This window comes from Zophobas morio, unplaced genomic scaffold (genome assembly GCF_036711695.1).
Source record: "Zophobas morio isolate AGI-343-1 ecotype UQ-CSIRO unplaced genomic scaffold, CSIRO_AGI_Zmor_V1 ptg000009l, whole genome shotgun sequence".
Classification (NCBI taxonomy): Eukaryota; Metazoa; Arthropoda; class Insecta; order Coleoptera; family Tenebrionidae; genus Zophobas; species Zophobas morio.
Window position 1 is genome coordinate 4953223 of NW_026972114.1, and position 26833 is coordinate 4980055.

General features: G+C 32.5%; 2 protein-coding genes across 2 annotated transcripts; one reads left to right on the forward strand and one right to left on the reverse strand.

Moving 5' to 3' along the window:
- The first annotated feature begins 968 nt into the window (after positions 1–968).
- Positions 969–17112, forward strand: LOC135125607 (very long chain fatty acid elongase AAEL008004-like). Its single transcript, XM_064051250.1, has 6 exons — positions 969–992; positions 16016–16094; positions 16144–16334; positions 16380–16511; positions 16558–16794; positions 16844–17112. Exons 2-6 carry the CDS (start codon positions 16040–16042, stop codon positions 17018–17020), a joined length of 792 nt encoding a protein of 263 aa, XP_063907320.1. The 5' UTR covers positions 969–992; positions 16016–16039; the 3' UTR covers positions 17021–17112.
- A 124-nt stretch (positions 17113–17236) lies between these two features.
- On the reverse strand, positions 17237–19285 carry LOC135125682 (odorant receptor 4-like). The gene is made up of 7 exons (XM_064051331.1): positions 19087–19285; positions 18849–19017; positions 18471–18791; positions 18324–18423; positions 18174–18263; positions 17966–18121; positions 17237–17326 (listed from the first exon to the last, which is right to left on the reverse strand). The coding sequence occupies exons 1-7, from the start codon at positions 19283–19285 to the stop codon at positions 17237–17239; spliced, it is 1125 nt and encodes a 374-aa protein (XP_063907401.1).
- Positions 19286–26833: the final 7548 nt, after the last annotated feature.

A 26833-nucleotide genomic window follows, 5' to 3' on the forward strand; every position in this document is an offset into this window, starting at 1 on the left:
AAAATACGAGTTAAAAATGGTTTGAAAACTTTCTACTATTAATTAATTTACGTCTTTAAGTTCGGATTAATATGAAAAACAGAAGGTAGCCTTGCGTGAAATATGTCCAACAAGCGTTAGTTTGTTTTCATTCATAGACGTATATGGATAATAACGGACCTAAATTGTAGGTCCTTTCACGTACAAACTTTGTACCGTACGCGGACGGACGAACACAAATGTTTTTCGCTGCTAGTGTCAGGACCCATTCTCCACTGGATTAGTTAAATAAGGGTAGGGACTAGGCAGCAACACATATTTTCTGCTGTTTTTACTAATAAATAAATATTGTTGAAGTGACACATTTTTTTTTTTAATGAAAAAAATCTGTCAAATTATTTTAAACTAATAATACAACATACCTTTACGAATTCGTGACACACTGTTTTTTTTGTTGCGACATAGAACCTGTACGCTGTTTTCGTATGCACTTGATTTAAATTCGTATTCCCATTAAGGCAAACGTGCGTATGTAACACGTACTTCGGTAACACGTAGGTTTCATTTGTGGTTCTTAATGAATATAGAGATAATTTTCTGTATGCGTTAGGAATCACGAATAATAATTATTTTTTAGAGATAATAGTTGGGAGAACGATAATGAAAATTATATTATGCCAACAGTCTAGCAGTAGATTCAGCGTTGACACATGTTAAATATACTAATGTGAGTAGTTGTTATTGTGTCGGTTTTACTCATTTGTGAAGGTAAAGTTTACTCAAATTTATTTCTCCACTGCTGTAAATGTTGTTTATTAAATTATAATATTTACAAATTTTATTAACCAGAAATAACTGTCTTAATTGCACGTAAGGCAAAATACACTATTTCGACAGAAACTATTGCAATTTTGTATTACACTTAGTGCAAAGTGCTGATGCACAAACTAAAAATGTCTATATTGTAAATTTTTGACTTATATATATATAGTTATTTCAAAAACTGGAATCCAGTGAGTAGTGTATTTTACTTAAGAATATTGCAATTTTACTTGATTTTCATAATTTTTTCAAAATATTTTTCTGTCCTTATCTTATTAAAATTAATTTTGTTTCAATGTTTCACTGTGTATGTTTTTCGGTACTGATGGTTGATTAATATCTGCATTTTTTTAAATTCTTTATGCTTTACTTGGTTAACACATGCAGCTTAAATTTTCATTTAAAAACTGTATTTTTATATTTACTCCATTTATAAATTTGATCTTAGATAAAAAACCTATGGAAGTCCATTTTCCTTTATACATTGGACCCCAAGTTTCAATTTCTCATCAAAGAAGGGTGTGCAAAAAGAAAATAGAAGGCCCATGGCGTAATTTAAAAAAGCACCCATTAAAAAGTACTGATTAAAGGTTAAGTAATTAAAAATCACTTAAAATACGGAATTTTACAGTTTGGATTTTCCGTCATGCGATTTTCAACGTCTTCCGTTTGAACATTGTTTTTCAAAAACCAATGACAAGAATGACAGTAAATACATACGACAATTAATCTACGCCCCACGTTTTGTCTTGCACAGCCATTCTTGATGACAGATTTTTTTAATCATATGGTACTTTGGCAGACTATGAAAACTATGTGCCGCGCGGACCATATCAATAATTCTTTAATTCATTAATAAATATTTAAAGATGACCTGCTTCCAATAGAAGTTGTGTTGATCGTTATTTCACTAAAAGGGTGTACTGAATTAAAAGTCACCAACATCTGATATTTAACTAAAATGTTCTATCATAAGCAGAGTTAGGCACAGCCGAAGTGACGGGGAATCAATCAGACAAATATTGAATACGACGGCCCGATCACAAACGATAAATTTGGCCAGTCGACTGTGCAGTCTCAACGTCAGTGGCGTTTGATGCAATTCAGGTTTTATCTAATTAAGATCATGACGAAAACTGTGATGTTGAACAGTCATTTTTAATTTTTAAAGCATTGTAATATCTAGGATCACGATTGCAATAGCGCTGGCGATCGGACGGCAATGAGCATCACTTTCGCAATGCCGCAGTCTGGTTCTAAGAAATATAAAGTCGAATTCATGCATGTGATCAGAAGCGAACCTATGAACACGCTGTGAACTAAGCAACTGGACTGGTACTTCGTTAGTCAAAAACATGTCTGCATTTAGAACGTCAAAACGTGCATCAAGAAGACATGAATGTCGTAAGATATTTTAGGTTAAAATTCAGACTACACACATAACATAAGCGCAATACCAATACCTGCTAGGTGTTTGCAGCTTAGAGGAATTAATTATTTTGTAGTCTAATATTGCATGTATTCGTTTTAGCTTGTCTTAATGTAATGTATTAATTTCTTTTTGAAACAACATGCCCTTGTAAGGAATAGGTGTTTCCTGCATACAGATGCAATCATGTGATGCGCACCTTATTAGGTAACACACGTGGATGTAATCTGCAGTCTGTCACCATATCCGACTACATTTTGGGAACTGTTCTTCCGAAAGAGACCGACCATCGAAAAAATGTGTTTAGAGTTGAACGTAGAACCTTAGCGTATTAACTTACTGTTTAACAAAGTATACTGCATAGTTTCATTTCCATTCCAGATTAAATTGAATTACCATAACCCTAATTTCTTCAGATTTTGGAAACAGGATATACTACATAAAGAAAGTTAAAAGAATTTGAAGTAATGTAATGATACTGTTTTTACATCAACATACTATTATTTATCAATTAATTGGGCATCGTCCAAAATACTGTTCATAAATTATTATAATATAATAATATTATAATTATAAGTGCGGGAAGTTTATGCAAAAGCATGCAAATCCATTTTTTGCGTATAATAATATGAATCAATGACGTTTAATTTATACTTAGTAGGGTTCACGGCATTAACTTTTCACATTGCATGTTTAATTCGGAGTTATAATTTGAGAATATAATTTACCCGTTTATTTATTTTTGTAGTTTAGTAGTACTTCAGCAAATTTAGAAAACTGTATGTTATTTAAAAATACGTGACAAATCACGAGGCCAGGCAATCTAGAGATCTGACTGCTGGTTTGCGCGGGAAATACTGCATACTTTTTAGATAAAAGGAGTCTATGATAAGCGCACGTAGGAGATGATAGACAGAGAGCTAATATATAGAGCTAATGTATTGGAAAGAAATAGGACAAGTTTACGTGCGCACACCACAGCCTCCCTTTCTTCTCTAAAGAGTTTGGGATCATACCATAATATCATAAATAATTATTGACAAAGAGTTCGCAAAGGAATCCAACGGAAATATTTATACAATTGTTTACAACTACCAGTACAAATAATTCTTTCATTTTCAACTGAAAAGCGTATAACTATATTAAGTACTAGATATTATGGAGTTAAGGGTAATCAAATAGATTTGAGTTGCAGTCAATATAATTGTCACTGATACATAAGACATGGAAACGAATGATTTATTTCCAAATCCAAATATACTGCATTTACAGTTTTAAACAGTATCACTGCTAATTTTCTCTGGTTGCCCGACAATAGCTACTTGTAGTCAATATCCACGTAATGTAATAAAATTCTGGAATCTAATTGCTTAAGACAACAACCTATTTTTACCAGAGTGTTCTTTATCAGTTTGAATATTTTATATAAAAAAATTACATATTAAGGTGCAATTTTAGTAGGACTGCAGCGAGTCAACGAGCCGCCATTACTCCGCCAATGCAAAGAAAATATCATTTTATTATCCTTTGTAAAAATAATTCCTTTCTGTAAAACACATTTAAATTTGGTACTCCGTATTTCGTTCACAATTCACCATTTAACAATGGAAATTAACAATGCAATATTTGGATTCTACAATTTTTAGGTAAAATGAATGACTGCAATAAGTTTTATCAAATGTAGATTTTATATAAAAATAAAGAAAAATAAGTCTCTTTATTTTAACAATATTTAGAAAAAATCGAATCAAAACATCAATAACTTAACATTCATTGTTCGTTATACTTAGTTAACTACTTCACCACGCGATTTCTAATATCGTTTCAATTTTTCATTTATTTCACATTATTAGTCCTTACCGTTTTACTTGTTCTGCGCGTGAAGTTGATTAAGAAATCTTAATCTTAATTATCTCTGAAAAATGTATCTATTATTATCTGTAATTATTGATGTGGAAATATCATTTCCACAAATAAGAATACAGGTATGCAGCATTATGAATTTTGTTGACTAAAATTTTAGAGAAAATAAGTTCAATCATTTCCGAAAAATCATTAAATAAAAATGTTACTGTTAAGTAAAAAATTAAATTATTTGTTTAACGAGCAACAAATCTATTTGAAATTTAAATTTGTAAAATTTCGAATTTAATAATTTGAAACTCAATCTTTCTTAAAAAAAAATCGAAAATATTTGTAACATCTATCACAACAGAAAAAGAGTTGCACAAATTACAGTTGCTTTTTTTAAATTTCAGATTCATCAAAATTGTTAAGTTTCTTTTTTATTTATTTCACATTATTCTTATTGTTCTGCGCGTGAAGTTGAATACGATTTCTTTCCCAACCCCAAACCTAACGCTGAAGAGCAAAACAGCAAGGAAGTACGTAATAAATAATAGTTTAAAAAACTAAAAAAACACGCTTTTATTGCTAATCGAACTAAAAACTAGAAAATAATTTTTAATGACAGAGTTTAATATTACAGTAGTAGAAGATCAAACAATCAATCATAATAAATCACCTCAAATTAAAATTATAATAAAATTTAAGTTATTAACAGAATAATTCAATTCAGAGTAAAAAGCGTGGGGTGCTTGATATTTTAAATATTACAATCATTCTATTGGCAACTATCTATGAGAGGACAGTTATGAACCGCAGTAAAATGCACCCCACGCTTTTTACTCTGAATTGAATTATTCTGTTAAAAACTTAAATTTTATTATAATTTTAATTTGAGGTGATTTATTATGATTGATTGTTTGATCTTCTACTACTGTAATATTAAACTCTGTCATTAAAAATTATTTTCTAGTTTTTAGTTCGATTAGCAATAAAAGCGTGTTTTTTTAGTTTTTTAAACTATTATTTATTTTTCATTTTTTAGTCTGCGACAAATTTATAAATGGGGGAATTAATTACTTATTTAGATTTTTCTAGAAAGAACCACTCAGTGGTCTCCGTAGGATCGAGGATCCTGGCGGTCCTAATAAGGATAATGGGAAACTGTTATCAAATTATTGCATTGTCATCGATCCTTGAGACGTGTGCAAAGTTTCAAGATGATCAGACTTTTAGAAACCGATGAAAATTAAGCTCAAAGATTCCGTTACATACATACATAGATACAACCCAAGCTAATAAAAGCGTGATAAAAACGGATAACGGTACTGTATCGATTACTGCTTGGACATGGGGCAAATCAGCACTGAATCTAAACTATGTTTCGCTTCGCCCAAGTGCGACATGCGGCAAATCTGCACCAAACAGTAGAGGCGAAAATCCCTCGGACGCGATCTGGATATGCGGCAAACCAGTTCTAAGGTGACGAAATAACAATATGAAAAAAAAATCGGCAGACAGACGGACGGACAGACAAACATACAGACGGACAGACGCTTACGTTCGGAAAGTAAGAAACACAATGTTGTTAATTTGACTAATGAAAGTTTTCAACCAATTAGTAAAAATATCACGACTGAACTATTATAAATCTTAAGTGAGAAGTTTATGAATTGAGTAAAAACTTAAAAACACGCGTAACTTTGGATATATCGCTACCAAAGTAGAGTTAAGAATGAATAAGTGAATTTCTGCCACGTGGTTTTATATGCACTTTCCATGGTCATAGTTAAATTGATGAGAACCATGAAGAGTTAAAAATCTTAATGTGAACTGTGAATTCACAGACAATAAAACAAAAATGGTCGAAGATTTACACATTTCAGATTAGAAAAGTATTAATTAAGTGGCTAACCCCTAAACTACTATGTTAACAAAGAGGCCTTATCTAATTCATTCAACGCTAAATCATGTTTTTAATTTTTCAAAAGCGACGTGAAATGTGAAATATAAATTTCAGTTTTTGTTTATTACATCTAAAATCAGATTATTAAAATTAAATTTATCGTTAAAATTCATTCAGAGATCATTTGCACTATGAATACTACTTAACGGAACAAGGGTACCTTAAAATATCATGTTTGTTAAAGTATGACAGTATAACACTTTTGGCTATATCTATACTTTATGTATAAAATTCTCGCGTCACAGTGTTTGTAACCGAACTCTTCCGAAATGGGTTGACCAATTTGTACAGTCGAGGACATTAATAATTACCGCCTCCCGGTCCTAGCAATGGACTGCCGAAAGTACCCGAACGGTTTGAGAAAGGTAACTGCAAACACAGATTGCATTTATCAAAATTCAGCTTTCTCTAAGGGCTCGGGTAATTTCGGCAGTCCATAGCTAAGATCATGGCCACGGGAGGCGGTCATTATTAAAGGCCTCGACTGTATGAAATTTTTTATGTATATTCGGTAGATCTGAGAATAGGTTGTAAACTATTTATTTATACCCCTAAGTGATAAGGGTGGCCCACCCTAAAAATGTTTTCTTTATTTTTTGGACAAAAATTTTTATTTTTATTTTTTTAAGATTTGGCATAAAAAATACATAACCCTAAATTTTCACCTTTATACCAGCAACCCCCATTTTTTAATCTTCTATATAATAAAAATCAATTGCTGTTCCTGTTAGTCTCGCTAAAACTCAAAAACGCCTTGACCAATTTGAAGATTTTTTTATGTTACGGGGATGGTTTATAAATTAAAAAAAATAGGGAAAACGTACAAGAACAGCCAAAAAATCAAAAAATTCTAAAAATTTTATATGGGAATCTCCAGTTTGAATTAATTTCAATTGTTGACGTTCCTGCCGGACCTGTCGTCTAACTGACGTGTCATACAAAACTAATTCTTCTGTGCGATTTTGAAAAGTATATTGCATTTCAAATCGTTCTTTGTTTTTTCTTGAAAAAAACGTCGTTTATTTTAAGAAAAGTTTTGGTTAAAGTGAATTTAGTTACACACTGCGAAAGTTTCTTATTAATTTTGATCTGCCATTCTATTTACCTATATATTCACTCTGTTGGTTTCGACAAAACCTCAACCTTTACCGTTATTCGAGGATTTAATTTGAAGTTTTCAACGTTTTAAAATTCTCAAGACAAAATTTACAGATTTGATTGAGTGTGAAAATAATTCTGTGTCGTTTTATGAAGTTCATTACAATGCCGAAAAGACGACAAGCTGACATAGGTCCACGAACTCAATCAAATGTGCGACGAACTACGTCAGGTGCAAACCGCAATGATTTATTTCATGGGTAATTCGGACATGGAAGTTGATCAGCGTTGTGATCATAATCAACATAATCAAACATTGAAGCGAGACATTGGGTGGTATGAATAAAACTGAGTAGATACTCATATTCGAAGTACGAAGTACCTACTTCATTATTACTCTTATACCTGAGCATCTACTCTATGTACTGAGTACCTACTTAGAAACATTGTATCTCCCGGGACACAAATTGAACATCTACGCGTTTTGTGAGTATTTAATCTAAAAATGAGCATCGGAGTGGCAAATAACTGAGCTGTCTGTAAAGCAGCTTAGAAAACGAGTAGGATCGTTGTAAGAGTGAATTTTGACTAAACATGGCGACTTTCATGCACGTGGAACGTCGTCAAAAGGTGCATTCAGTTTGAAAAACACATTAGGAGCAGGAATATCGAAAACTTTTCAGGTAATTGACTTTTATTTATGGATAAATTGTGCAGTGCGTTTTTTCTAACAGTGGCCATAGAGATTCCCATCTCAAGGTGTCTACCCCATAGTAATTTATATTTTGGTGACTCGATTTTTGCTTTGATGGTTGAACACTGTCACTGTTGTCCTTTTTTGTTGTATCGAGATGCTACTTGAGCATCAACTGTTACCTACTGAAGTATTAATATCATCTAGAAAAACTAGAAATATTTTGATTTGATATTCGAGTAGATACTTCGTATTTCGAGTATGAGCATCTACTGAGTTTTATTTATATCAACCATTGTCAAAAAATTGATCGAACGTTGTTTCGACAGAACTTCCTTCGCACCAAAAGTATAATGAAACATATTTAGCATTTTCGAGTTGAGTCTTCTCTTCACACAATTTTGTGATGACCTAATCAACATTTACGAACAACAAGTATACCACCTTGGATTGGTGCAGTGTAATACTAAAAATAACTGTATTGTATCCTCAAAATTATCTGCGAAAATCGAGTGAGCCATTCCATAAATTATTTGGGGGGAATAAATAAATATTCTTTCAATTTACCATGCCTACAATAACTTTAAAACGTCTGCAAGATCTCAAAGTATTCATTTCTGCAACTCTTGAGTTATTCACTAAAATAAATTGACTGATCCAAATATGTTTTTGAGTCACTGAAAAAGCAAATCCAAAAAATATGAATGTAATGATAAATTACGAAAATATACTGATGATATTTTGCACATTTTAGATAAGATTTATTCGGCAAAATCTTGAGACGACGTCATCAAGTTTTTGGGCTTGATAAACAGATATATTTTGATTAAAAACCTACCATGTCAAACAGTAACTTCAAAACGTCTGCAATATTTCAAAATTCAGTTTTGCAATTCTTGATTCAATCAATAAAATAAATTAACATGGTGATTAATTTTTTTTGAGACACCCCCTATAAGCAAAACTAAAAAATATGAATGGAATGATAAATCACAAGTATAGTCTCATCCTATTTTGGACATTTTAGATAGGATCCATTTGGCAAAATTTTGGGCTGGCGTCTTCAATTTTTTGGAGGGGATAAGTAAATATATTTCGAATAAAAATTTATTATGCTTATCATATGTTTAAAATATCTGCAAGATTTCAGAGCATTCGATTTTGCAGATTCAAAATTAAATTGTAGGTGAAACGAAGTTCACGGAGTCAGATAGTGTTAAATACGACGGCGCGACGTCAAGCGATAAATTTGGCTGGCCGACTGTGCAGTGTCAACCTCAGTGGCGTTTGATGCAATTCAGGGTTTATCTGATCAAGATCATCACGAAAATTGTGATGTTGACCAGTCATTTTTAATTTTTAAAGGATTTTACCATCTAGGAGAACTCGTAGGTACTTATAACTGAGGAAAACCTAGAAAAAGTAGTAATAATTATTAAGAATTCCGGAAGTTGTAGGCCATGACTGCAATAGCGCTGGCGATCGGACGGCAATGAGCATCTCTTCCGCAATGCCGAAATCTGGTCATAGGAAATATAAAGTCGAATTCATGCATGTCACCAAAATTGCATCTTTGAACTAAGAACTGGACTGGCACTTCGTTAGTCAAAAATATGTGTGCATTTATAATGTCAAAACGTTCGCAGGAAGACATTAATGTCATGAGATATTTTAGGTTAAAATTCCGATTATACACATAAACACAGGACTAAGTGTTTGCAGCTTAGAGGAATTAATTATTATGTAATCTACTATTGCATGTATTCGTTTTAGCATGTCTTAATGTACCTAAATATGTATTAATTTTTTTTAAACAACATGTCCTTGAAAGGAATAGGAGTTTCCTGCATATAGATGCATGTGATGCGCACCTGATTAGGTAACCCACGTGCAGTCTGTTGCCATATCAGAATACAATTTGGGAACTGTTCTTCCGAAAGAGACAGACCATCGAAAAAATGTGTTTAGGGTTGAACGTAGAACTTTAGCGTATTAACTTACTGTTTAACAAAGTATACTGCCTAGTTTCATTTCCGTTTCCATTTAGTACCGACATGGGTTAATCATGTACCTCGGTTTGATCTGAAATATAACGAGTTTTCACAAAGCCAAACCAAAAAAATTACGTTGTTCAAAAAATACAATAATCTGGTCACAGAAAACTCTTTTTTTTGGTAATCTCCTGTCTCAACAACCCAAATTCAGCTTGATGGTGATACACATATAACAATATGAAAAAAAAATCGGCAGACAGACGGACAGACGCTTACGCTCGGGAAGTAAGAAACACAACGTTGTTAATTTGACTAATGAAAGTTTTCAAGCAATGTTTTCAGAGTAGTTTAAATATCACAATCTTAAGTGAGAAGTTTATGAAGTATAGATAACATAATAACTTGAGTACAAACACCCAGAATATATATCGTTACCAAAGTAGAGTTAAGAATGAATAAGTGAATTTCTGCCATGTGGTTTTGTATGATCATGGTTAAATTGATTAGAACCATGAAGAGTTAAAAATCTTAATATGAACTGTGAATTCACAGACAATAAAACAAAAATAATAGTTTAAAAAACTAAAAAAACACGCTTTTATTGCTAATCGAACTAAAAACTAGAAAATAATTTTTAAAGACAGAGTTTAATATTACAGTAGTAGAAGATCAAACAATCAATCATAATAAATCACCTCAAATTAAAATTATAATAAAATTTAAGTTATTAACAGAATAATTCAATTTAGAGTAAAAAGCGTGGGGTGCTTGATATTTTAAATATTACAATCATTCTATTGGCAACTATCTATGAGAGGATAGTTATGAACCGCAGTAAAATGCACCCCACGCTTTTTACTCTGAATTGAATTATTCTGTTAATAACTTAAATTTTATTATAATTTTAATTTGAGGTGATTTATTATGATTGATTGTTTGATCTTCTACTACTGTAATATTAAACTCTGTCATTAAAAATTATTTTCTAGTTTTTAGTTCGATTAGCAATAAAAGCGTGTTTTTTTAGTTTTTTAAACTATTATTTATTTTTCATTTTTTAGTCTGCGACAAATTCATAAACTGGGGAATTAATTACTTATTTAGATTTTTCTAGAAAGAACCACTCAGTGGTCTCCGTATGATCGATCAACGGGAATTAGTTCGAAATCAATCGCCCTCACGGACCAACGGGACACAATTCATCATTGTGGTTAGTTTTACCCCCCCAATAGTTAATTTTCCTCCATGTTTGTATTTCTGAATCAAAATTTGTTATCTTTATTTAAGTTGGTGAGAATTCATGATTAGATATGTTTTAATTATAATTAATTCCTTCTTTACCGATTGTAAAACCAAAGCTATGCAGAAATTGTCCTTGAAACAGAAATAATCGGTATAGATCGGTATAATCGACAACGAGAGAGATAACCGTGGTAACTGACACAATTAAGATGCGATCAGCCATTTTTGCACACGTTTAGTTAATTAAAAGTCCGTTCTTGTTTTTTTCATTTAATATCCGTTATTTGTATTTTAATCAAGACTATAATTACAACGAAGAGTAAACCAGATACTACAGGCATGCGCAGATCGCGCGCTAGCTTTATCTCTTTTACTCCACTACACAGGATCCATAAAAGAATTTATAAATCCTGGCGGTCCTAATAAGGATAATGGGAAACTGTTATCAAATTATTGCATTGTCATCGATCCTTGAGACGTGTGCAAAGTTTTAAGATGATCAGACTTTTAGAAACCGATGAAAATTAAGCTCAAAGATTCCGTTACATACATACATAGATACATACAACCCAAGCTAATAAAAGCGTGATAAAAATGGTCGAAGATTTACACATTTCGGATTAGAAAATTGTTAATTAAGTGGCTAACCCCTAAACTACCATCCTAAAAAGGAGGCCTTATCTAATTCATTAAACGCTAAAACATGGGTGATTACCGATGTTACTGAAAGTATTTTTTTCTTTTTAATTATTCAACAGCGGTTTCGCTGAGTTATCTTTTTTTTTTTCTCTCAACGTGAAATATGAAGTATAAATTTCAAATTCAGGACAGCTTACTAAAAAGGGTAAAACTTATAGTTAAGTGGATACAGCATACCTGTTCAAATTTTGATCTGATCAAAGCGAAATTTGTAGCATTTAGTACATGTACGAAAGAAACTCGATAGTGTTTCTATATATTAAATTAAATTGTTTCAGTTTTTGTTTATTACATCTAAAATCAAATTATTAAAATTAAATTTATCGTTAAAATTCATTCCGAGATTATTTGCACTATGAATACTACTTAACGGAACAAGGGTACCTTAAAATATCATGTTTGTTAAAGTATGACAGTATAACACTTTTGGCTATATATAAATATGTATATTAGCGCTAGAGGCCCTCTAAGCCCTTAACTTCTATGGTGGCAGTTATTTGTTTCCATCTCTTCCGGTCTGTGACTACACTTTTCCAATTTTTCATTTGCTTTCAGATCTTTCTGCACCTCCTCTAGCCATTTCTTTCTTCTGCGTCCTCTTCTTCCTTCTCACCCCTTCCTTCTTCTAATACTCTTTTTGCTATTCTTTGTCCTGACATTCTAGTTATGTGTCCTAACCATTTGATTTTGCGCTCGAATTTCTTGTGTGATCCTCGGTCTTCTATACAGGTTCATGACTTCCTGGTTTGTCCTTTTTCTCCATTCTCCTTCTGTACTTTTGACGCCTTCGAAACTTTTTCTCAGTATTTTTCTTTCCCATGTTTCTAATTTTATTTCGTCTTGTTTATTCAGTGTCCATGTTTCACTTGCGTACGTTACCACTGAGCTTATGATTGCTTCGTACATTCGTATTTTTGATTTTCGCGATATATTTTTTTCCTGCATTATTGATGTTAGAGAACCCATTGCTCTGCTGCCTTTTAGCATTCTTTTTTTATTCCCTTTGCATCTTTGGCTTTACTTGTTATTGTGGCGTCTAGGTATATAAATTAGTTTACTTTTTCTATCTTGCATTCTTTTCTATCTGTTTTTAATTTAATATATCTGTCTTCTTTTACGTCATCTGTATTCATTTCCATGTATTTCGTCTTCTGCTCATTGACCAGTAGACCGTACTTCCTCGCCTTTCTTTCAAATTGCTTAAGTGTCCTTTCCAGCTCCTTTCTTAATCTCGTAAGCAAGGCGACATTGTCTGCATTTGCAATGCATTGCTTCTGATGGTGATATATTAATCCATTTGTTTGTATTGTGCTTTCCCTTATTATGTCCTCTAGTACAACATTAAACAGGTCGCTTGATAGTGGATCTCCTTGCCGTAACCCTTTTCTAACCAAGAATTCTCTTGACATGTTACCTTCCAAAATAAGTTTGTTACTCGTATTTTGTAGTGTCATTTTAACTAATCTTATAAATTTTCTTGGTATTGCTAGCTTTTCCATTGCTTGGTATAACATGTTTCGGTCTATGGAATCGTAGGCTTGCTATTTTGGATCGTTTTTAGAGTAAAAATCTGATCTGTGGTTGATCTTCCTGCTCTAAACCTTTCTTGATATTGTCCTGTTGTTTGCGTGGTGTATTCTCTCAATCTAGTTCTTATGATTTTTGCTAAGATTTTATAAACTAAATCAAGTAGGGCTATTCCTGTGATATATTCTCTTGATAAGTTGTTAGGCTCCTATTTTCAATAGTTCTGCAGGTATTCTATTTTCTCCGGGGCTTTTATGACTTTTTATTTCTTGTATCATTCTACTCACTTCCTATCTTGTTGGTTCTTCTATTTTTTGTTGTATGTCATTGTTTTCTTGTCTCCTTTTTTTCACTACTTTTGGCTGTTGTTCTTCCTCCGTCTTGTCATGTAGTAGGTCTTCAAAATATTCCGCTATATCTGTCTAGTTTTTCTACTGTGTCTTCAATCAGTTGTCCTTCTTTACTTCTGCAATATACCATTCTCGTGCTCGTGGCTGTCTTGTCTTCCCGACTTCTAGGTGGAAGTTTTGTATCTCTTTGTTTTGGTAGTGATTTTCTATAGTACCCATTTTTTTTTCAAATGTTGCATATCTGATTGGCTATTGTTCTTTTATCTTCATAATCTTTTATTGCTTCCTTTGTTGGTTTTTGATATTTTCCTATTTTTGCAATGTTTCTACTTATCAAGGATTTCTTACATTCTTCTTCATACCAATTTTCCTTTCTACTACTTCGTTCGGTATTGTCCATGCATTTTTCTGTTGTTTCTACCATTTCTGCTTCAATTTGGCTACATTCATCTTCTGTTGTCTCGTGCCTTGTATTTATTTTCTAGTCTTTTATTTAATTCTATTTCAATTTGTTGTTTTATTTTTTTGTCCTTTAGAGTCTCAGCATTGACTCTTTTTCTTCCTTTTTTTTTAGTTTTCTATTAGTTGGTAGTTTTTCTTTTATTTTTGCTATAACTAGTGTGTGGTCGCTGTTAGCATCGGCTCACCTGTAGCTCCTGCAATCGTGAATCATCGTATGGTCTCTCTATTAGAATATGGTCTATTTGGCTCTTTGTCTTGTTGTTCGGGGAGGTCCATGTTTCTTTAGGTATATTTTTTGGTCAAAATGAGTGCTTATCGTTTTCATTTTATTTTCTTCAGCAGACTCTATAAGCATTTTTCCATTTTCGTTGCTTTCTTTGTGTAGACTTTTTCCTCCGGTGGTATCCCGGAGGAAAAAGTCTAAAAGGAAAAATCTTTCTACTTTTGCATTTGTATCTCCAATAACTATTTCTATGTCATATTTTGAAATTTGTCTTATTATATCTGCAATCGTTTTATAGAATTCATTTTTTATTTCTATGCTTTTCTTTTCCGTAGGAGCATGTCCATTTATAATGCTTATATTTATATTTTCCTCGGATTCTTATGTAACATATTCTGTCCGATATTGATTTGAGTCGATCACGTTCCTCTTCATCCTTTCATTCACATTCACTATAAATCCAGTCCCAAAGTACCTTTTGTTTCCTCCACTTTTAAAGAATACGTTTTTTCTTATCTCCATAATTTCGTTTCCTTGCTGCTTTATTTTTGGCTATAAATGAAATATGTTTACCTTAACACCATGGTGCAATAGCTTCGAAGTCCTTTTGAAGTGCTAAACATCTTCCATAGTACAGTAGACGCCGCTTAATATGATCACGGTTAATGTTATCAACCGCTTAGTGTGATCAAAATGGCTTGGAACGGACCCACGCAATACCTATGCATTACAGTTTTTCCGTTTATTGTGATCAATATTTCGCTTATTGTGATCAATCTCGCAATTCTTATACAAACGGGAATTGCTTTTTTGGAGAAGCGAGCCGACTGAAACTAGTATTGTGTTTTAATGAACATTCATTGGTCTCAAAAGGTACATTCGCTTATACCACTCACTTTGTACAACCACAATCAGTGGTCAAAAACAGACTTAAGTAATCAGTGCGTTTTCGACTTTTGAACGAATGAATTTTTTCTGTTTTAAATTTGAGTAGTACTTATGTAAAAATTAGCACGTCGAAACGACGAAATCTTAGTTTATCAGAGAAAAAAAAATTCTCAGCCCTTACTTACCAAATTTCTACGACAACCAAAGGAAATCGAGGGTTCCTTTCTCAGAATGGTAACCAAAATTTAAAATAAATTCTAATGTTTATGTACCTTCATCTATCAGCGTAATAATCACTGTCTTGTTCATGATTTTGTTTTGTTTCGAGTTTTACTGTCTTTGATGGTGGGGTTCGCTTATTATTATCAGTCGGTTAGTGTGATCAATTTGTCTGAGTCCCAAAGTGATCACATTAAGCGGCGTCCACTGTAATTATATTGATAAATATTTTCGACATCATTGGTAAACAACAATTTATAATTAGAAGTTTACAACATCTATGACGTCATTAATAAAGAGCAGGAATATCATGCGGTTTCAATTCGATCCCTGGGGAATCCCCACGAAATAAAAATTTAGGTTAAACGTATAATTTCGTTAGCACATCTGTCATTAGAAAGATGTGGTCTAAAAAATATGGTACGAAAAATTTCACATCAAATCCCGTGTTTCTACTTAATAAAAAAAAATATTCTTCATCTTTGCTTAATAATTGTCCTATTAATCTTGTAATTCTAATTTATTTAGTTCCGTCCTTTCATATATTGTGGAATGTATCTCGATAGTTTTCAGATTAGACGGAAAACCAAACATTGTACGCCATGTTTTTCACCACATTTGTTTCGTTTTTTGACAGTTACTCATTGGGTACCACAGGTAAGTTTCTTTACCAAATATCATAGTTTTACATTTCATGTGTTTACAGATAGTGATATAGATAACCACCTGTTTTTGGATTCACCTGTAAACGTCATCACAGTTCTCTTAGCATACGTGCTATTTATTTTCAAATGGGGACCACAAATTATGAAAAGCCGAGAACCATTTAATTTGAAGACACTTATGATTATTTATAACGTAGTACAAGTATTTTTTAATCTCATACTGTTTATAATGGTAAGTTTTCAAAACTTTAACATCGACATCTAACCTTAGTTTCAGGCTGCTCGGCTGATGCCCAACTTTAGTGCTTACTGTAGTCCTGCAAACATTTCACATACTGCAACTGATGTAGCGATTCGAAAAGTACACTATTATTACGTGCTTTTGAAATTTATTGACTTTTTCGATACAGTAAGTTTAGTTGGTTTGTTTTTCTTTGTTTCATTTTAATTTTCAGGTGTTTTTTATTTTGCGTAAAAAACACAGCCAAATTTCTTTGTTACACTTACATCATCATATTGGTATTGCTTCGACCACGTGGGTTACGTTGAAGACCATACCTGGTGGTGTAGCGATGTTTGTTTTTCTTGTGAACACATTTGTTCATGTTATAATGTATTTGTATTATTTGATTAATTTGTTGGATCGGACTAAAACTATGTGGTGGAAGAAACATTTGACCCAGTTACAACTTGTAAGTTTTTATTCGATTTTTTTTAGTTTCTAACTGTTCTGTTTTACAGGTTCAGCATTTCTTCGTTTTTATTGTTTTTTTCATTCATCTTATAAACTACGAATGTTCATATTCTAAGGGCTTTCTAATATTCTACTTGATGAATACTTTGACAACGATTTACCTTTTTTCTAAGTTCTACTTCAAAAATTATATATTCAAGAAGACTCACTCTAAAGCAATTTAAAGATTTTTTTCACAAATTTTACAACAATCGTTATTGCCAGTGTAGAGTTTAATGAATTTCAAATAAACGTTAATGTTAATCTCCCTAAACCAAATATCCCCCGTCTGATCCTAAAAGATTAATCTGAACCGAGGACGAACCTGTGGGACAAATAAATACTGAAAAATACCAAAACAAGTTGATGTTGCTTCTAACAATGCAAAATTTATGAAACTATTAATCATCCTGTGTGCTATGGAATATTTTCAGCTCGTGAAAAAAGTCATCAAGTTGGCGTTGGTTTTTTTGTAACATTATGAAGCCCATCTGCAATAAATCTAGCATTTAATCAATGACAGCTAACGTGGTGCAACCTAACCTCACTTTTTCAATTAATAAAATTAAGCTGTTTCAACATTTTTTTAAAGTAAAATGGATAAAAAAATGCAAGCAATATGGTACCCATTTGGGTCTATCTCTGCATGATTTATGATCGTTTAATTACACAAGTCTATACAGGGTGTTAGAAAATGCTAGTAACAGATTTTAAGAGCAAACACATTACAAGAAAAGAGACCCAAGATCTACGTAGAATTATTTTCAAAAATGTATTTTTTTTTAAAATCGCCTTAAAAATAAGTATAACACCGTTTTGGAACTGCATTACTGCCAATAATATTACTTATAGCACCATAGAATAGAACGTTGCGGGAGACAGGATCAGGTAGCCAGATTTTTGGAAAAAAAAATCAAAATCGCATAATAACAATTTGCAATTTAATTGTGAATCTGCGAAACTAAAGTCCTTATCCGATTTGTCACTTGTTTTTTGTACAATCATAGAATTGTTATAAACACATCACAATTTATACATCAATAATTCAGTAAGCAAAGCAGGGAGTAAGACATTTTAAGCGCCTACAAAATTTTAATTATTTTTTGATAAAACTGTTTGTTCTCCTTTACCGAAACAAGTAGCTGAAACGAAAGGGAACTGAAGGGTCCAGCCGTGAGAGCGAACTGTTCTTGACTTTTTTTTAACATCAATAAGATGTCTTTCTGCAGTCTAGTATCCGCCTCATACCATTTTGAAAACCAGATTGACACAGAAATTGATTCGCTCTAGAAACATTATTAAATAAATAAAAAAAATCCCCATTTTTTTGGAACTTACCGCGTCCATTAGAATTTGTCCAGACCAGCAGGCCAATACTAAAATAATAGTCCAACCACAAAACTGTACTACAGCGCAAAAATGATCACCCTAGAAGAAAAAAAAACATATATAAAACAGCACAGTGGAAAGTTCAGCTTTAATTATTACTTCGATAAATTGTTTTTCAATGCACGCAATAACTATTGCGGTAATGCAAGTGAACATAAACATTGAACTTGAGAAGCATTCATCGAGTGCTTTGGCCATCCTGAAAGAAGATTTTTATTATTGGATATTCTATGTTAAAGAGAATACCTGATTAGGTCTGCATGGTAAACAAGGCAATTATTTAATCTTCTTCGTGCAATTTCGTAATTCGTATTGACGAAAATTTTGTGAATCATTTGGTTAAGTTGTTTGATTCTTAAAATCAAATGTGTTGTTAACTCAAATCCAGTAAACGTCACCAGTGCGCTAGGTTTCAGTAGTAACTGAACACACACAACAACGTATGCTTGAAGTAAATAATAAACAACATGATTTTTTGTACTGAAGGGCGTCCAAATTGGTGTGACGAAACCACAATTTTCATTCAAATCGTCGTTTCGATTTTTTTCTTCGCACTCTTCTTTTCGTCTGAATTTTATTAGCTGATATATAAACACGCTAAAACACAAATATGCGAAAAATAACGTGGAAACAAAATTTAAAGTTTCATCCTCCTGGTCGAAATTTGGTGGTTTTCCAAATTTTTCGAAATTTGACATTTCCATGAGAAGCCTTGCTACTTTCGGTTGATTTTTCGTAAATGTAAAAGCTACATAATATACACAAACTAACGATGTTACACCGCTAAAGTCGTCTACAACCGACACGTCGACATTTTCTAAAAATATTTTTTATTATAAAAAGTTTCGGTGTGTTTTCTTACTTATACTTGTCGTTGTGACAATAAGATGCATTGCCACACATACGGAGAAAGCTGCCGTTATTAAAACATACACCACGATTCTGATGTTGAAAGCGCTGGTTGATTTAGGTTCCTCACTGACGCTTGGCCACAATAAAATGTATCTTAGATTTCTCCTTGTTGAACGACATATGGTAATTGTAGTTCCCGTAGCTGACATATTGTTAAACTGAAACAACAATGAAGCAAAGTCAGGTGCGTTTGGTTATTATTTATTTTTTGTGGTCAAAATTAAGTAATCAAGAGTAAAGGAAAAATGGTTAGAATGGGATTCAAAAAGTTAACTCTATACGGCAGAAATTTTGAAAGGAATGAAGAAGAGGGCACACTCAAGACGGCAGAAAATTTTTAGTAAAGAGCTGTAGTGGAGTAATCAATAAGTATTGTGTGAAAGAGAGAGTGAATGATTAGAGTAGGGATTAATGTAGATGTAAGCAATAATGTATGCAATAAGACTAATAAGAAATGGATGAAGCAGGGAGTAAGAAGTTAGTAAGTAAGCAGTAAGTGAGTAGGCAACCAAGCGGTGTAAGAGAGAAGAAGCTATTTGTTTCAAGTTTGATTGGAAGGAAATCTATGACGAATTGAAAAGTATTAGGACATATTTAGTTAAAATAGGGAGTGACCGGCGCAATAAGGGTGAATGTTTGGTTAGAAAAGTAGAGGAAGCCAAAATAGTATATTTACAATTACAAACAGTTACAACGCACTTTGATAAAAATTTGAATTTGTATACTGAGGAAGAAGTTGAGCAGTTTAAAACATCCGTAGCTGCCGTTAATAAGGTATACCACGAAATTTTAAGTTTTGTGAAAGAAAAAAGCACCGATTTTCTCAAAATGGCTTTCGATCTCAAAGTAGCTTGCAATCTGTTGCCAATAATGAATGGTAAAGAAGGTGTCACTTTGCAACTTTTAGATGCCATTGAATTATACGATACCATGTTGGATACAAATAATAAAACAAGTTTAATCAATTTTGTTTTAAAAACTCGTTTGTCTCCAAGCGCAAAAATTAGGCTGAATCGTACTTATAACTCAGTACAAGCTCTATAGTTACAGACATGAAAATACATCTTCTAACTAAGAAATCCGATACGGCCCTACAAACAAAATTAATGCGCACAATTCAAGGTAGTAAATCAATAGACGATTTCGGTAAGGAAATTGAAGATCTCTTTGTAAATTTAACAATATCCCAAGCTAATGGAGATGATGATAATTTTAAGGTACTAAAGCCCGTGAACGAAAGAATTGCCATCAAACAATTTTCAGATGTGTTACGAGATTCCAAACTTAGTACGATAATAACAGCTCGAAATTTTACCAATTTAAAAGACTGTATTAGATCTGCCATTGATGAAAATGCTACTCGAAGGCATGAAAATGATTCACAGGTCTTATCCATGTCTACTCGTGGCAGAGGATCAAAATTTTATCAGGATAGGAGTCGTGGTCAATTTGAAAGGAATTTCAGGGGGTTCCATAATAATATTCCAAACAGTAACTTTAACGTCAATAATCCAAACCGAACACAAAATTTTGGATATTATAACAATGCTCGATATTTTAACAACAATCGCGGTAATCATTTCAAAAACAATCAATATAGAGGTCGTAATACATACAATCAAATTCCAAATAGGCGAAATATAAATAATCAAAATTTAAACAAACGCACTACAAACAGTCGACATTCAAATTTCCGTAATCAGGTGAATCATACTGTAGGAGAAAATATGCGGGAACAGTTTTTTCGTGCCCAAGCAAATTAATCAAATCAATGCATATTCAGGAGTAGATTGCATAAAAGTTAATATCAAAGAAAACAAATTAAGGTTCTTAGTGGATACTGGAGCTAGTTTGTCAGCGATAAAGTTACATTGTTTACCTCATGGCACTATATTTCAACAAGATAGAATAAAAATTAGAGAAATAGGAGGTAACATTTTTTCAGAAGGATTTGCATATTTAACTGTAGATATAAAGGGAAACATTTTTCAACAAAAATTTTACGTTTTTAAAAATTTGAATTGTGTAAATGATGGAATTCTTGGTAGAAATTTTATTAAAAAACACAAAGGAAATATTAATTACGCGGAAAATACAATGACATTGTCAAATTGCCACAGTACAGTAACAGTACGTTTGGAATCAGACCAGAATCACAATATTTTAGTAATTCCACCACGTTGCGAAACAATTCAGTATTTACCAATAACAACTAATGAAGATTGTGTAGTATTACCGAAACAATTAGGTAAAAATGTGTTTTTAGCAGGAGTTGTTGCGAGACCTCGAAACTCAAAAATACCGGTAAAAACTTTAAATACTAACGAAGAGGAAATTCGATTAAAAACATGGATTCCTGAAACTCACAAATTCAGCGATTATAAGTATTGCAAATTTGATTTAACACAAAATTCAGTCGATAGAGTTAAAGAAGTTTTAGATACTATCAATGCTGCTAAATTAAACAAAGAAGAGCGAGATTCTATCATGAACATTTGTGCTAAATATGCAGATATTTTCCATTTACCAAATGATAAATTGTCAACAACAAATATTTATGAACAATCAATAACTTTGAAAGAAAATACAAAACCAGTTTACGTTAAGCGTTATAGAATACCACATGCGCAAAAAACCGAAGTTGACACGCAGATACGTCAAATGTGTGATAATAATATTATTGAACCTACGAAAAGCGAATGGTCATCACCTATTCTCCTAGTACCTAAAAAGGTAATCAAAAGAAATGCAGATTAGTGGTTAACTATCGTCTTTTAAATCAGAAAATTCAGGATGATAAATTTCCACTTCCCAACATAACAGATATTTTTGACTCACTTTCAGGTGCAGTATATTTTTCTCATTTAGATCTTAGTCAAGGATATTATCAAGTAAAACTAGATAAAGATAGTAGACCCTTCACAGCATTTACAACGAGTCAAGGACAATTTCAGATGAAGAGGCTTCCAATGGGTTTAAAAACAAGTCCTAGTTCGTTTTCACGTATAATGATAGTTGCAATGTCAGGCTTAAACTGTGAAAGTTGTTTCGTATATTTAGACGATTTATTAATAGTTTTTGGAAGAAATTTGAACGATCACAATTCTAATTTAATTAAAGTTTTTGAGAGGCTCCGAAGAGTAAATTTAAAGCTCAATCCTAACAAATGCGAATTTTTCAAGAAAGAAATATTATATTTGGGACACATCATAACTTCTGAAGGTATTTTACCCGATCCAAACAAAATTCAAGTGCTAAAAGAGTATCCCGTTCCGAAAAATTCCGATGAAGTCAAAAGATTCGTAGCTTTTGCAAATTACTATAGGAAATATATACCAAACTTTGCTGAAATTGCCATACCGTTAAATATTTTAAGTAGGAAAAATGTTAACTTTAGCTGGACAAAAGAATGTGAAGAATCATTTCGAACTTTGAAAGAATCGTTAATACAACCACCTGTGCTTCAATATCCAAATTTTTCTGAAAATAATGAATTTATTGTTCAAACGGATGCAAGTGGGTTTGCAGTAGGAGCAGTGTTATCGAATAAAAATAGAAAACCAGTTGCTTATGCAAGCAGAAGTTTAAATAAAGCTGAAGTACGATATTCTATTGAAAAAGGATTAGTCGCCATTGTATGGGCAGTAAAACATTTCCAACCTTACTTATATGGTAAACATTTCAAAATTTTAACAGCTCACCGACCATTAATTTATTTATTCAATATGACGAATCCATCAAGTACACTCACAAAATTTAGCTTGTGTTTAGAGGAATATGATTTTACAGTAGAGTATGCAAAAGGATGTGATAATGTAGGTGCTGATGCGTTGTCACGTGTTTTTATTAACAATATTACATCAGATGAGTTAAAAAGCATGAATGAAAAAATACTTAATGTTATGACTAGAGCAAAACAGAAGTCGATGCAAAATGAACTACAATCAAACAAGGCGGAAAAGAATTTAGATAATATAAGGACTGGCCATCCGAGTATTGTAGAGATTCTTAAAAAGCCAGCAGACAGTGTAGAACTTGTAATAACTAACGAATCAGAAATAAACAAAAAGCTTAAATTGGAACATACAATGTCCAAAAATAAAAATTTTCTGTACAACCCTTCCTTGTCAGCTTTGTATATGAATCTAAATTCTTTATCAATGATAGCGCGAGACGAATTGTTGAAAGATTTAGAAATTCTATGCAAGGAAATAAATGTGCAAGAATTAATCGTTATTAAAAATAAAAGTAATATGCATGAAGTCAAAAAGCTAGCTAGTATGATTAATGAATATAAGAAAGCCGTAGGATTAAATAATAATAAAGATTTTCCAAGACTATGTGTTGTAAATAATCCTAAAAGAATCACAGACGATGATATGAAAAAAGTTATTTTAAATGACTTTCATTTACTTCCAACTAGCGGAGATGCGGGTGTGAAGCGCATGACAAATAATATTAAAAAATATTACTTTTGGAAAGGCATGACAGAGGATATTAATAATTTTGTTAAACATTGTGATAGTTGCCAAAGACAGAAATATAGTAACAGTATAAAGGAACCTATGGTAGTAACTACAACAGCAAGCACTGCATTTGAAAAAATATATCTAGATATTGTAGGTCCAATCGAAAGAGACGTAAGTAATTTTTCATATATTTTAACCTTACAATGTGAACTAACAAAATATGTAGAAGCTTATCCCTTAGAAAACAAAAAAAACTATAACTATCGCTAAGGCATTTGTCGAAAATTTTATTTTAAGATATGGAGTTCCTAAAATAATAGCCACTGATCAAGGAACTGAATTTATTTCAAGTACAATGAATGAAGTTTGCAGTTTGCTAAAAATTGATAAAATTCATTCAACAGCATATCATCATGAGAGTATAGGCGCTTTGGAAAATTCACATAAAGTTTTAGGTGCATATTTAAGAATCATGTGTAATAATCAGGCAACAAACTGGAGTTCTTGGATACCTTATTGGTGTTTCAGTTATAATACAACTGTTCATACTGAAACTCAGTACACGCCTTTTGAATTAGTATTTGGTAAGATATGTAGTCTTCCAACGCATTTAACTACATGCGTAGATCCTTTGTATAATTTTAATAGTTATCCATTAGAATTGAAGTTTAGGTTACAACAAGCTCATTTAGATGCTAGGAATAATTTAATTACAAATAAAATTAAAAGGAAACAGGTGTATGATAAGAATGTTAGGTCAGCAAAATATGAGGAAGACGATTTAATTTTAATCAAAAAAGAAACAGGTAATAAATTTATTGTAATTCTTGAAGGACCTTTTAAAGTGACAAAAGACCTATCGCCCAATGTTGAAGTATTAAAGGACAATAAGAAGTTAGTTGTACATAAAAACAGAACTAAGCGGTATTATAATTAGAATAAGTAATTCTTTTGTGACATTGACATTAGATATCTTAATCTACATAATTGTTTACGAGTGTATTGTTTCTTGCTGATGCATATAACATGTGTTGAAACTGAATCTTGTAACTATTAACCTGGTAGTAAAATTACATGTAATAGGAACATATAAAAAAAAGTGTGTATTTACAAACATTTTTTTTTTTAAGAAATCCCGGAGGGTGTAGTGGAGTAATCAATAAGTAATGTGTGAAAGAGAGAGTGAATGATTAGAGTAGGGATTAATGTAGATGTAAGCAATAATGTATGTAATAAGATTAATAAGAAATGTATTAAGTAGGGAGTAAGAAGTTATTAAGTAAGCAGTAAGTGAGTAGGCAACCAAGCGGTGTAAGAGAGAAGAATAATAAAGATATTTATCAGTAGTTAAATAGTGAGTTTCAATAGTGCGTAAATTGGTTAAGCTGCCTATCCCAGGCGAGCACTACAGAGCCAAAAGAAAAGGAAATAAAGGATAAAAAATGGAAGGAAACAAGGCAAAGGAAGAGGAATAAAGGATGTAGATAGGGAAATCGGAAAAAGAGAAGCTGGTACAAAATCAGGAGAAAAGGGGGTGAAGGTACTGTTTTGGAATGTCCAAAGTTTGCGAAAAAATGGAAAACGAGTTCTGGGACTACATGGGAAAATTTGATGCAGTGGGGCTAGTAGAGACATGGGTACAAAGAGAAAATTGGGAGAAATTTGAAGAGACACTACGACAAGAATATGTGTGGGAGTGTCAAGGGGCGACAAAAGAAAAAAAAGGGGAGACCAAGCGGGGGAATAAGAATTCGAAAAGAAATGCAAGAATTGGAAAAAGGAAGTAATCATAAAAACAGACTAATGAAAAAAGTAATACAGCTGGATAACAATAGATGGGAAATAATAATCGTTTTTGGCAAGAAAATGGAGGAAACCAAGATAAACATAGAAAAGAAAACAAAAGAAAAAGGAGATGAAAAAATACTTATAGGAGAGGATTTTAACGCAAGACTGGGCGATGAGTGGACAAGAATAAAAGATAAAGAAAAGGGAGAGAAAGGAGGATCAAAAGAAAAAGCAAATAACAAAGAAGGGAAAATATTGTGAGAGATAATAGAAGAAACGGGATGGGAAATTTTGAATGGAAACAAGGAAGGAGATGAAGAGGGAGAATAGACGTACGTAGGGGCTGGGGGAGAATCAATTATAGACTATGGGATTGTCAACGAAGAGGCGCGGGAAGAAATAGACAGTTTCAAAATGGGAGAAAGGGTAGAATAAGACCACATGTGACTAGAAATAAAAATCAAAGGAAAGAAGCAAGAGTACGAATAACTAGAAAGAAGAAACGAAAGAAAAGAAATGGAAAAAAGAATATGGGATGAAAGGGGAATTCAAAGAAACCGAAGTAGACTAGAGAAAAAAAAGAAATTCTAAGTGAAAGAAGATAAAGAAGCTATGATAGCAGAACTGAGCAATCTAATTTTAGAAGCTACGGAAAAAAGAAAAATATACATATAGCACCGGAGTAATAATGGATGGAACGGAGAATGTAGTGAGTTGAATAGAAAAGCAAGAGAAAAATGAAGAAAATAGAAGAATAACAAGGGAAGGAAAGAAGAGTATCTAAAAGCAAGAGAGAATTATAGGAGAAAATGTGAAGAAAGAAAAAGAGAAAAACGAGAAGAAGAAGAAGAGAAGAAAATAAAGTTCCTGAAAACAGAAGAAGAAGTATGGAGATATATAAACACGGAACGGAGAAGGAAGACTAAAGTCAGTAGAAAAATCAAAATACAGGAATGGAAAAGACACTTTATGGAGTTATTGGGAGGTTGTGAGGAAAAATACTGCAAAATAAATAAAGGAATCACAACAACGGGAGAAATATGGAGAGGTTCGGAAATAACAGAAGATGAAATAGGAAGACAGATTGAAAGACTGAAAAGAGGAAAGGCACCAGGAGGGGATGGAATCCAAAACGAAATGTGGATGTTCGGGACAGAAGGAGTGAAAGAAAGGATATGGGAAGTAGTACCTACTTAGATGAAGTTTGGAAGGGAAAAGGGTTTCCTCGGCACGGGAGAGAAGATATAATAATCCCATTATTTAAAAAGGGGCAAAGAAAGTGATGTGAAGAACTACCGAGGGATCACCAAAGGGTATGTTATCAGACGACCAGGCAGGGTTTAGGGAAGAAAAATAAGGAAAGAGGGTGGACGAATGTACGCATTGTTCATAGATTTAAAAGCAGCGTTTGATAGCGTGAATAGAGAGAAAACTGAGCAA

Excerpts from the sequence above, each read along its gene's own strand:
- LOC135125682 (XM_064051331.1), bottom strand. The coding sequence starts at position 19,285 with ATGTCAGCTACGGGAACTACAATTACCATATGTCGTTCAACAAGGAGA. Across the intron at positions 18,424-18,470 it reads TACCATGCAGACCTAATCAG|GATGGCCAAAGCACTCGATG; the intron begins GTATTCTCTTTA and ends ATCTTCTTTCAG. Across the intron at positions 18,122-18,173 it reads GACAAATTCTAATGGACGCG|AGCGAATCAATTTCTGTGTC; the intron begins GTAAGTTCCAAA and ends TAATGTTTCTAG.
- LOC135125607 (XM_064051250.1), top strand. The coding sequence starts at position 16,040 with ATGTTTTTCACCACATTTGTTTCGTTTTTTGACAGTTACTCATTGGGT. Across the intron at positions 16,095-16,143 it reads TTACTCATTGGGTACCACAG|ATAGTGATATAGATAACCAC; the intron begins GTAAGTTTCTTT and ends ATGTGTTTACAG. Across the intron at positions 16,335-16,379 it reads ATCTCATACTGTTTATAATG|GCTGCTCGGCTGATGCCCAA; the intron begins GTAAGTTTTCAA and ends CCTTAGTTTCAG.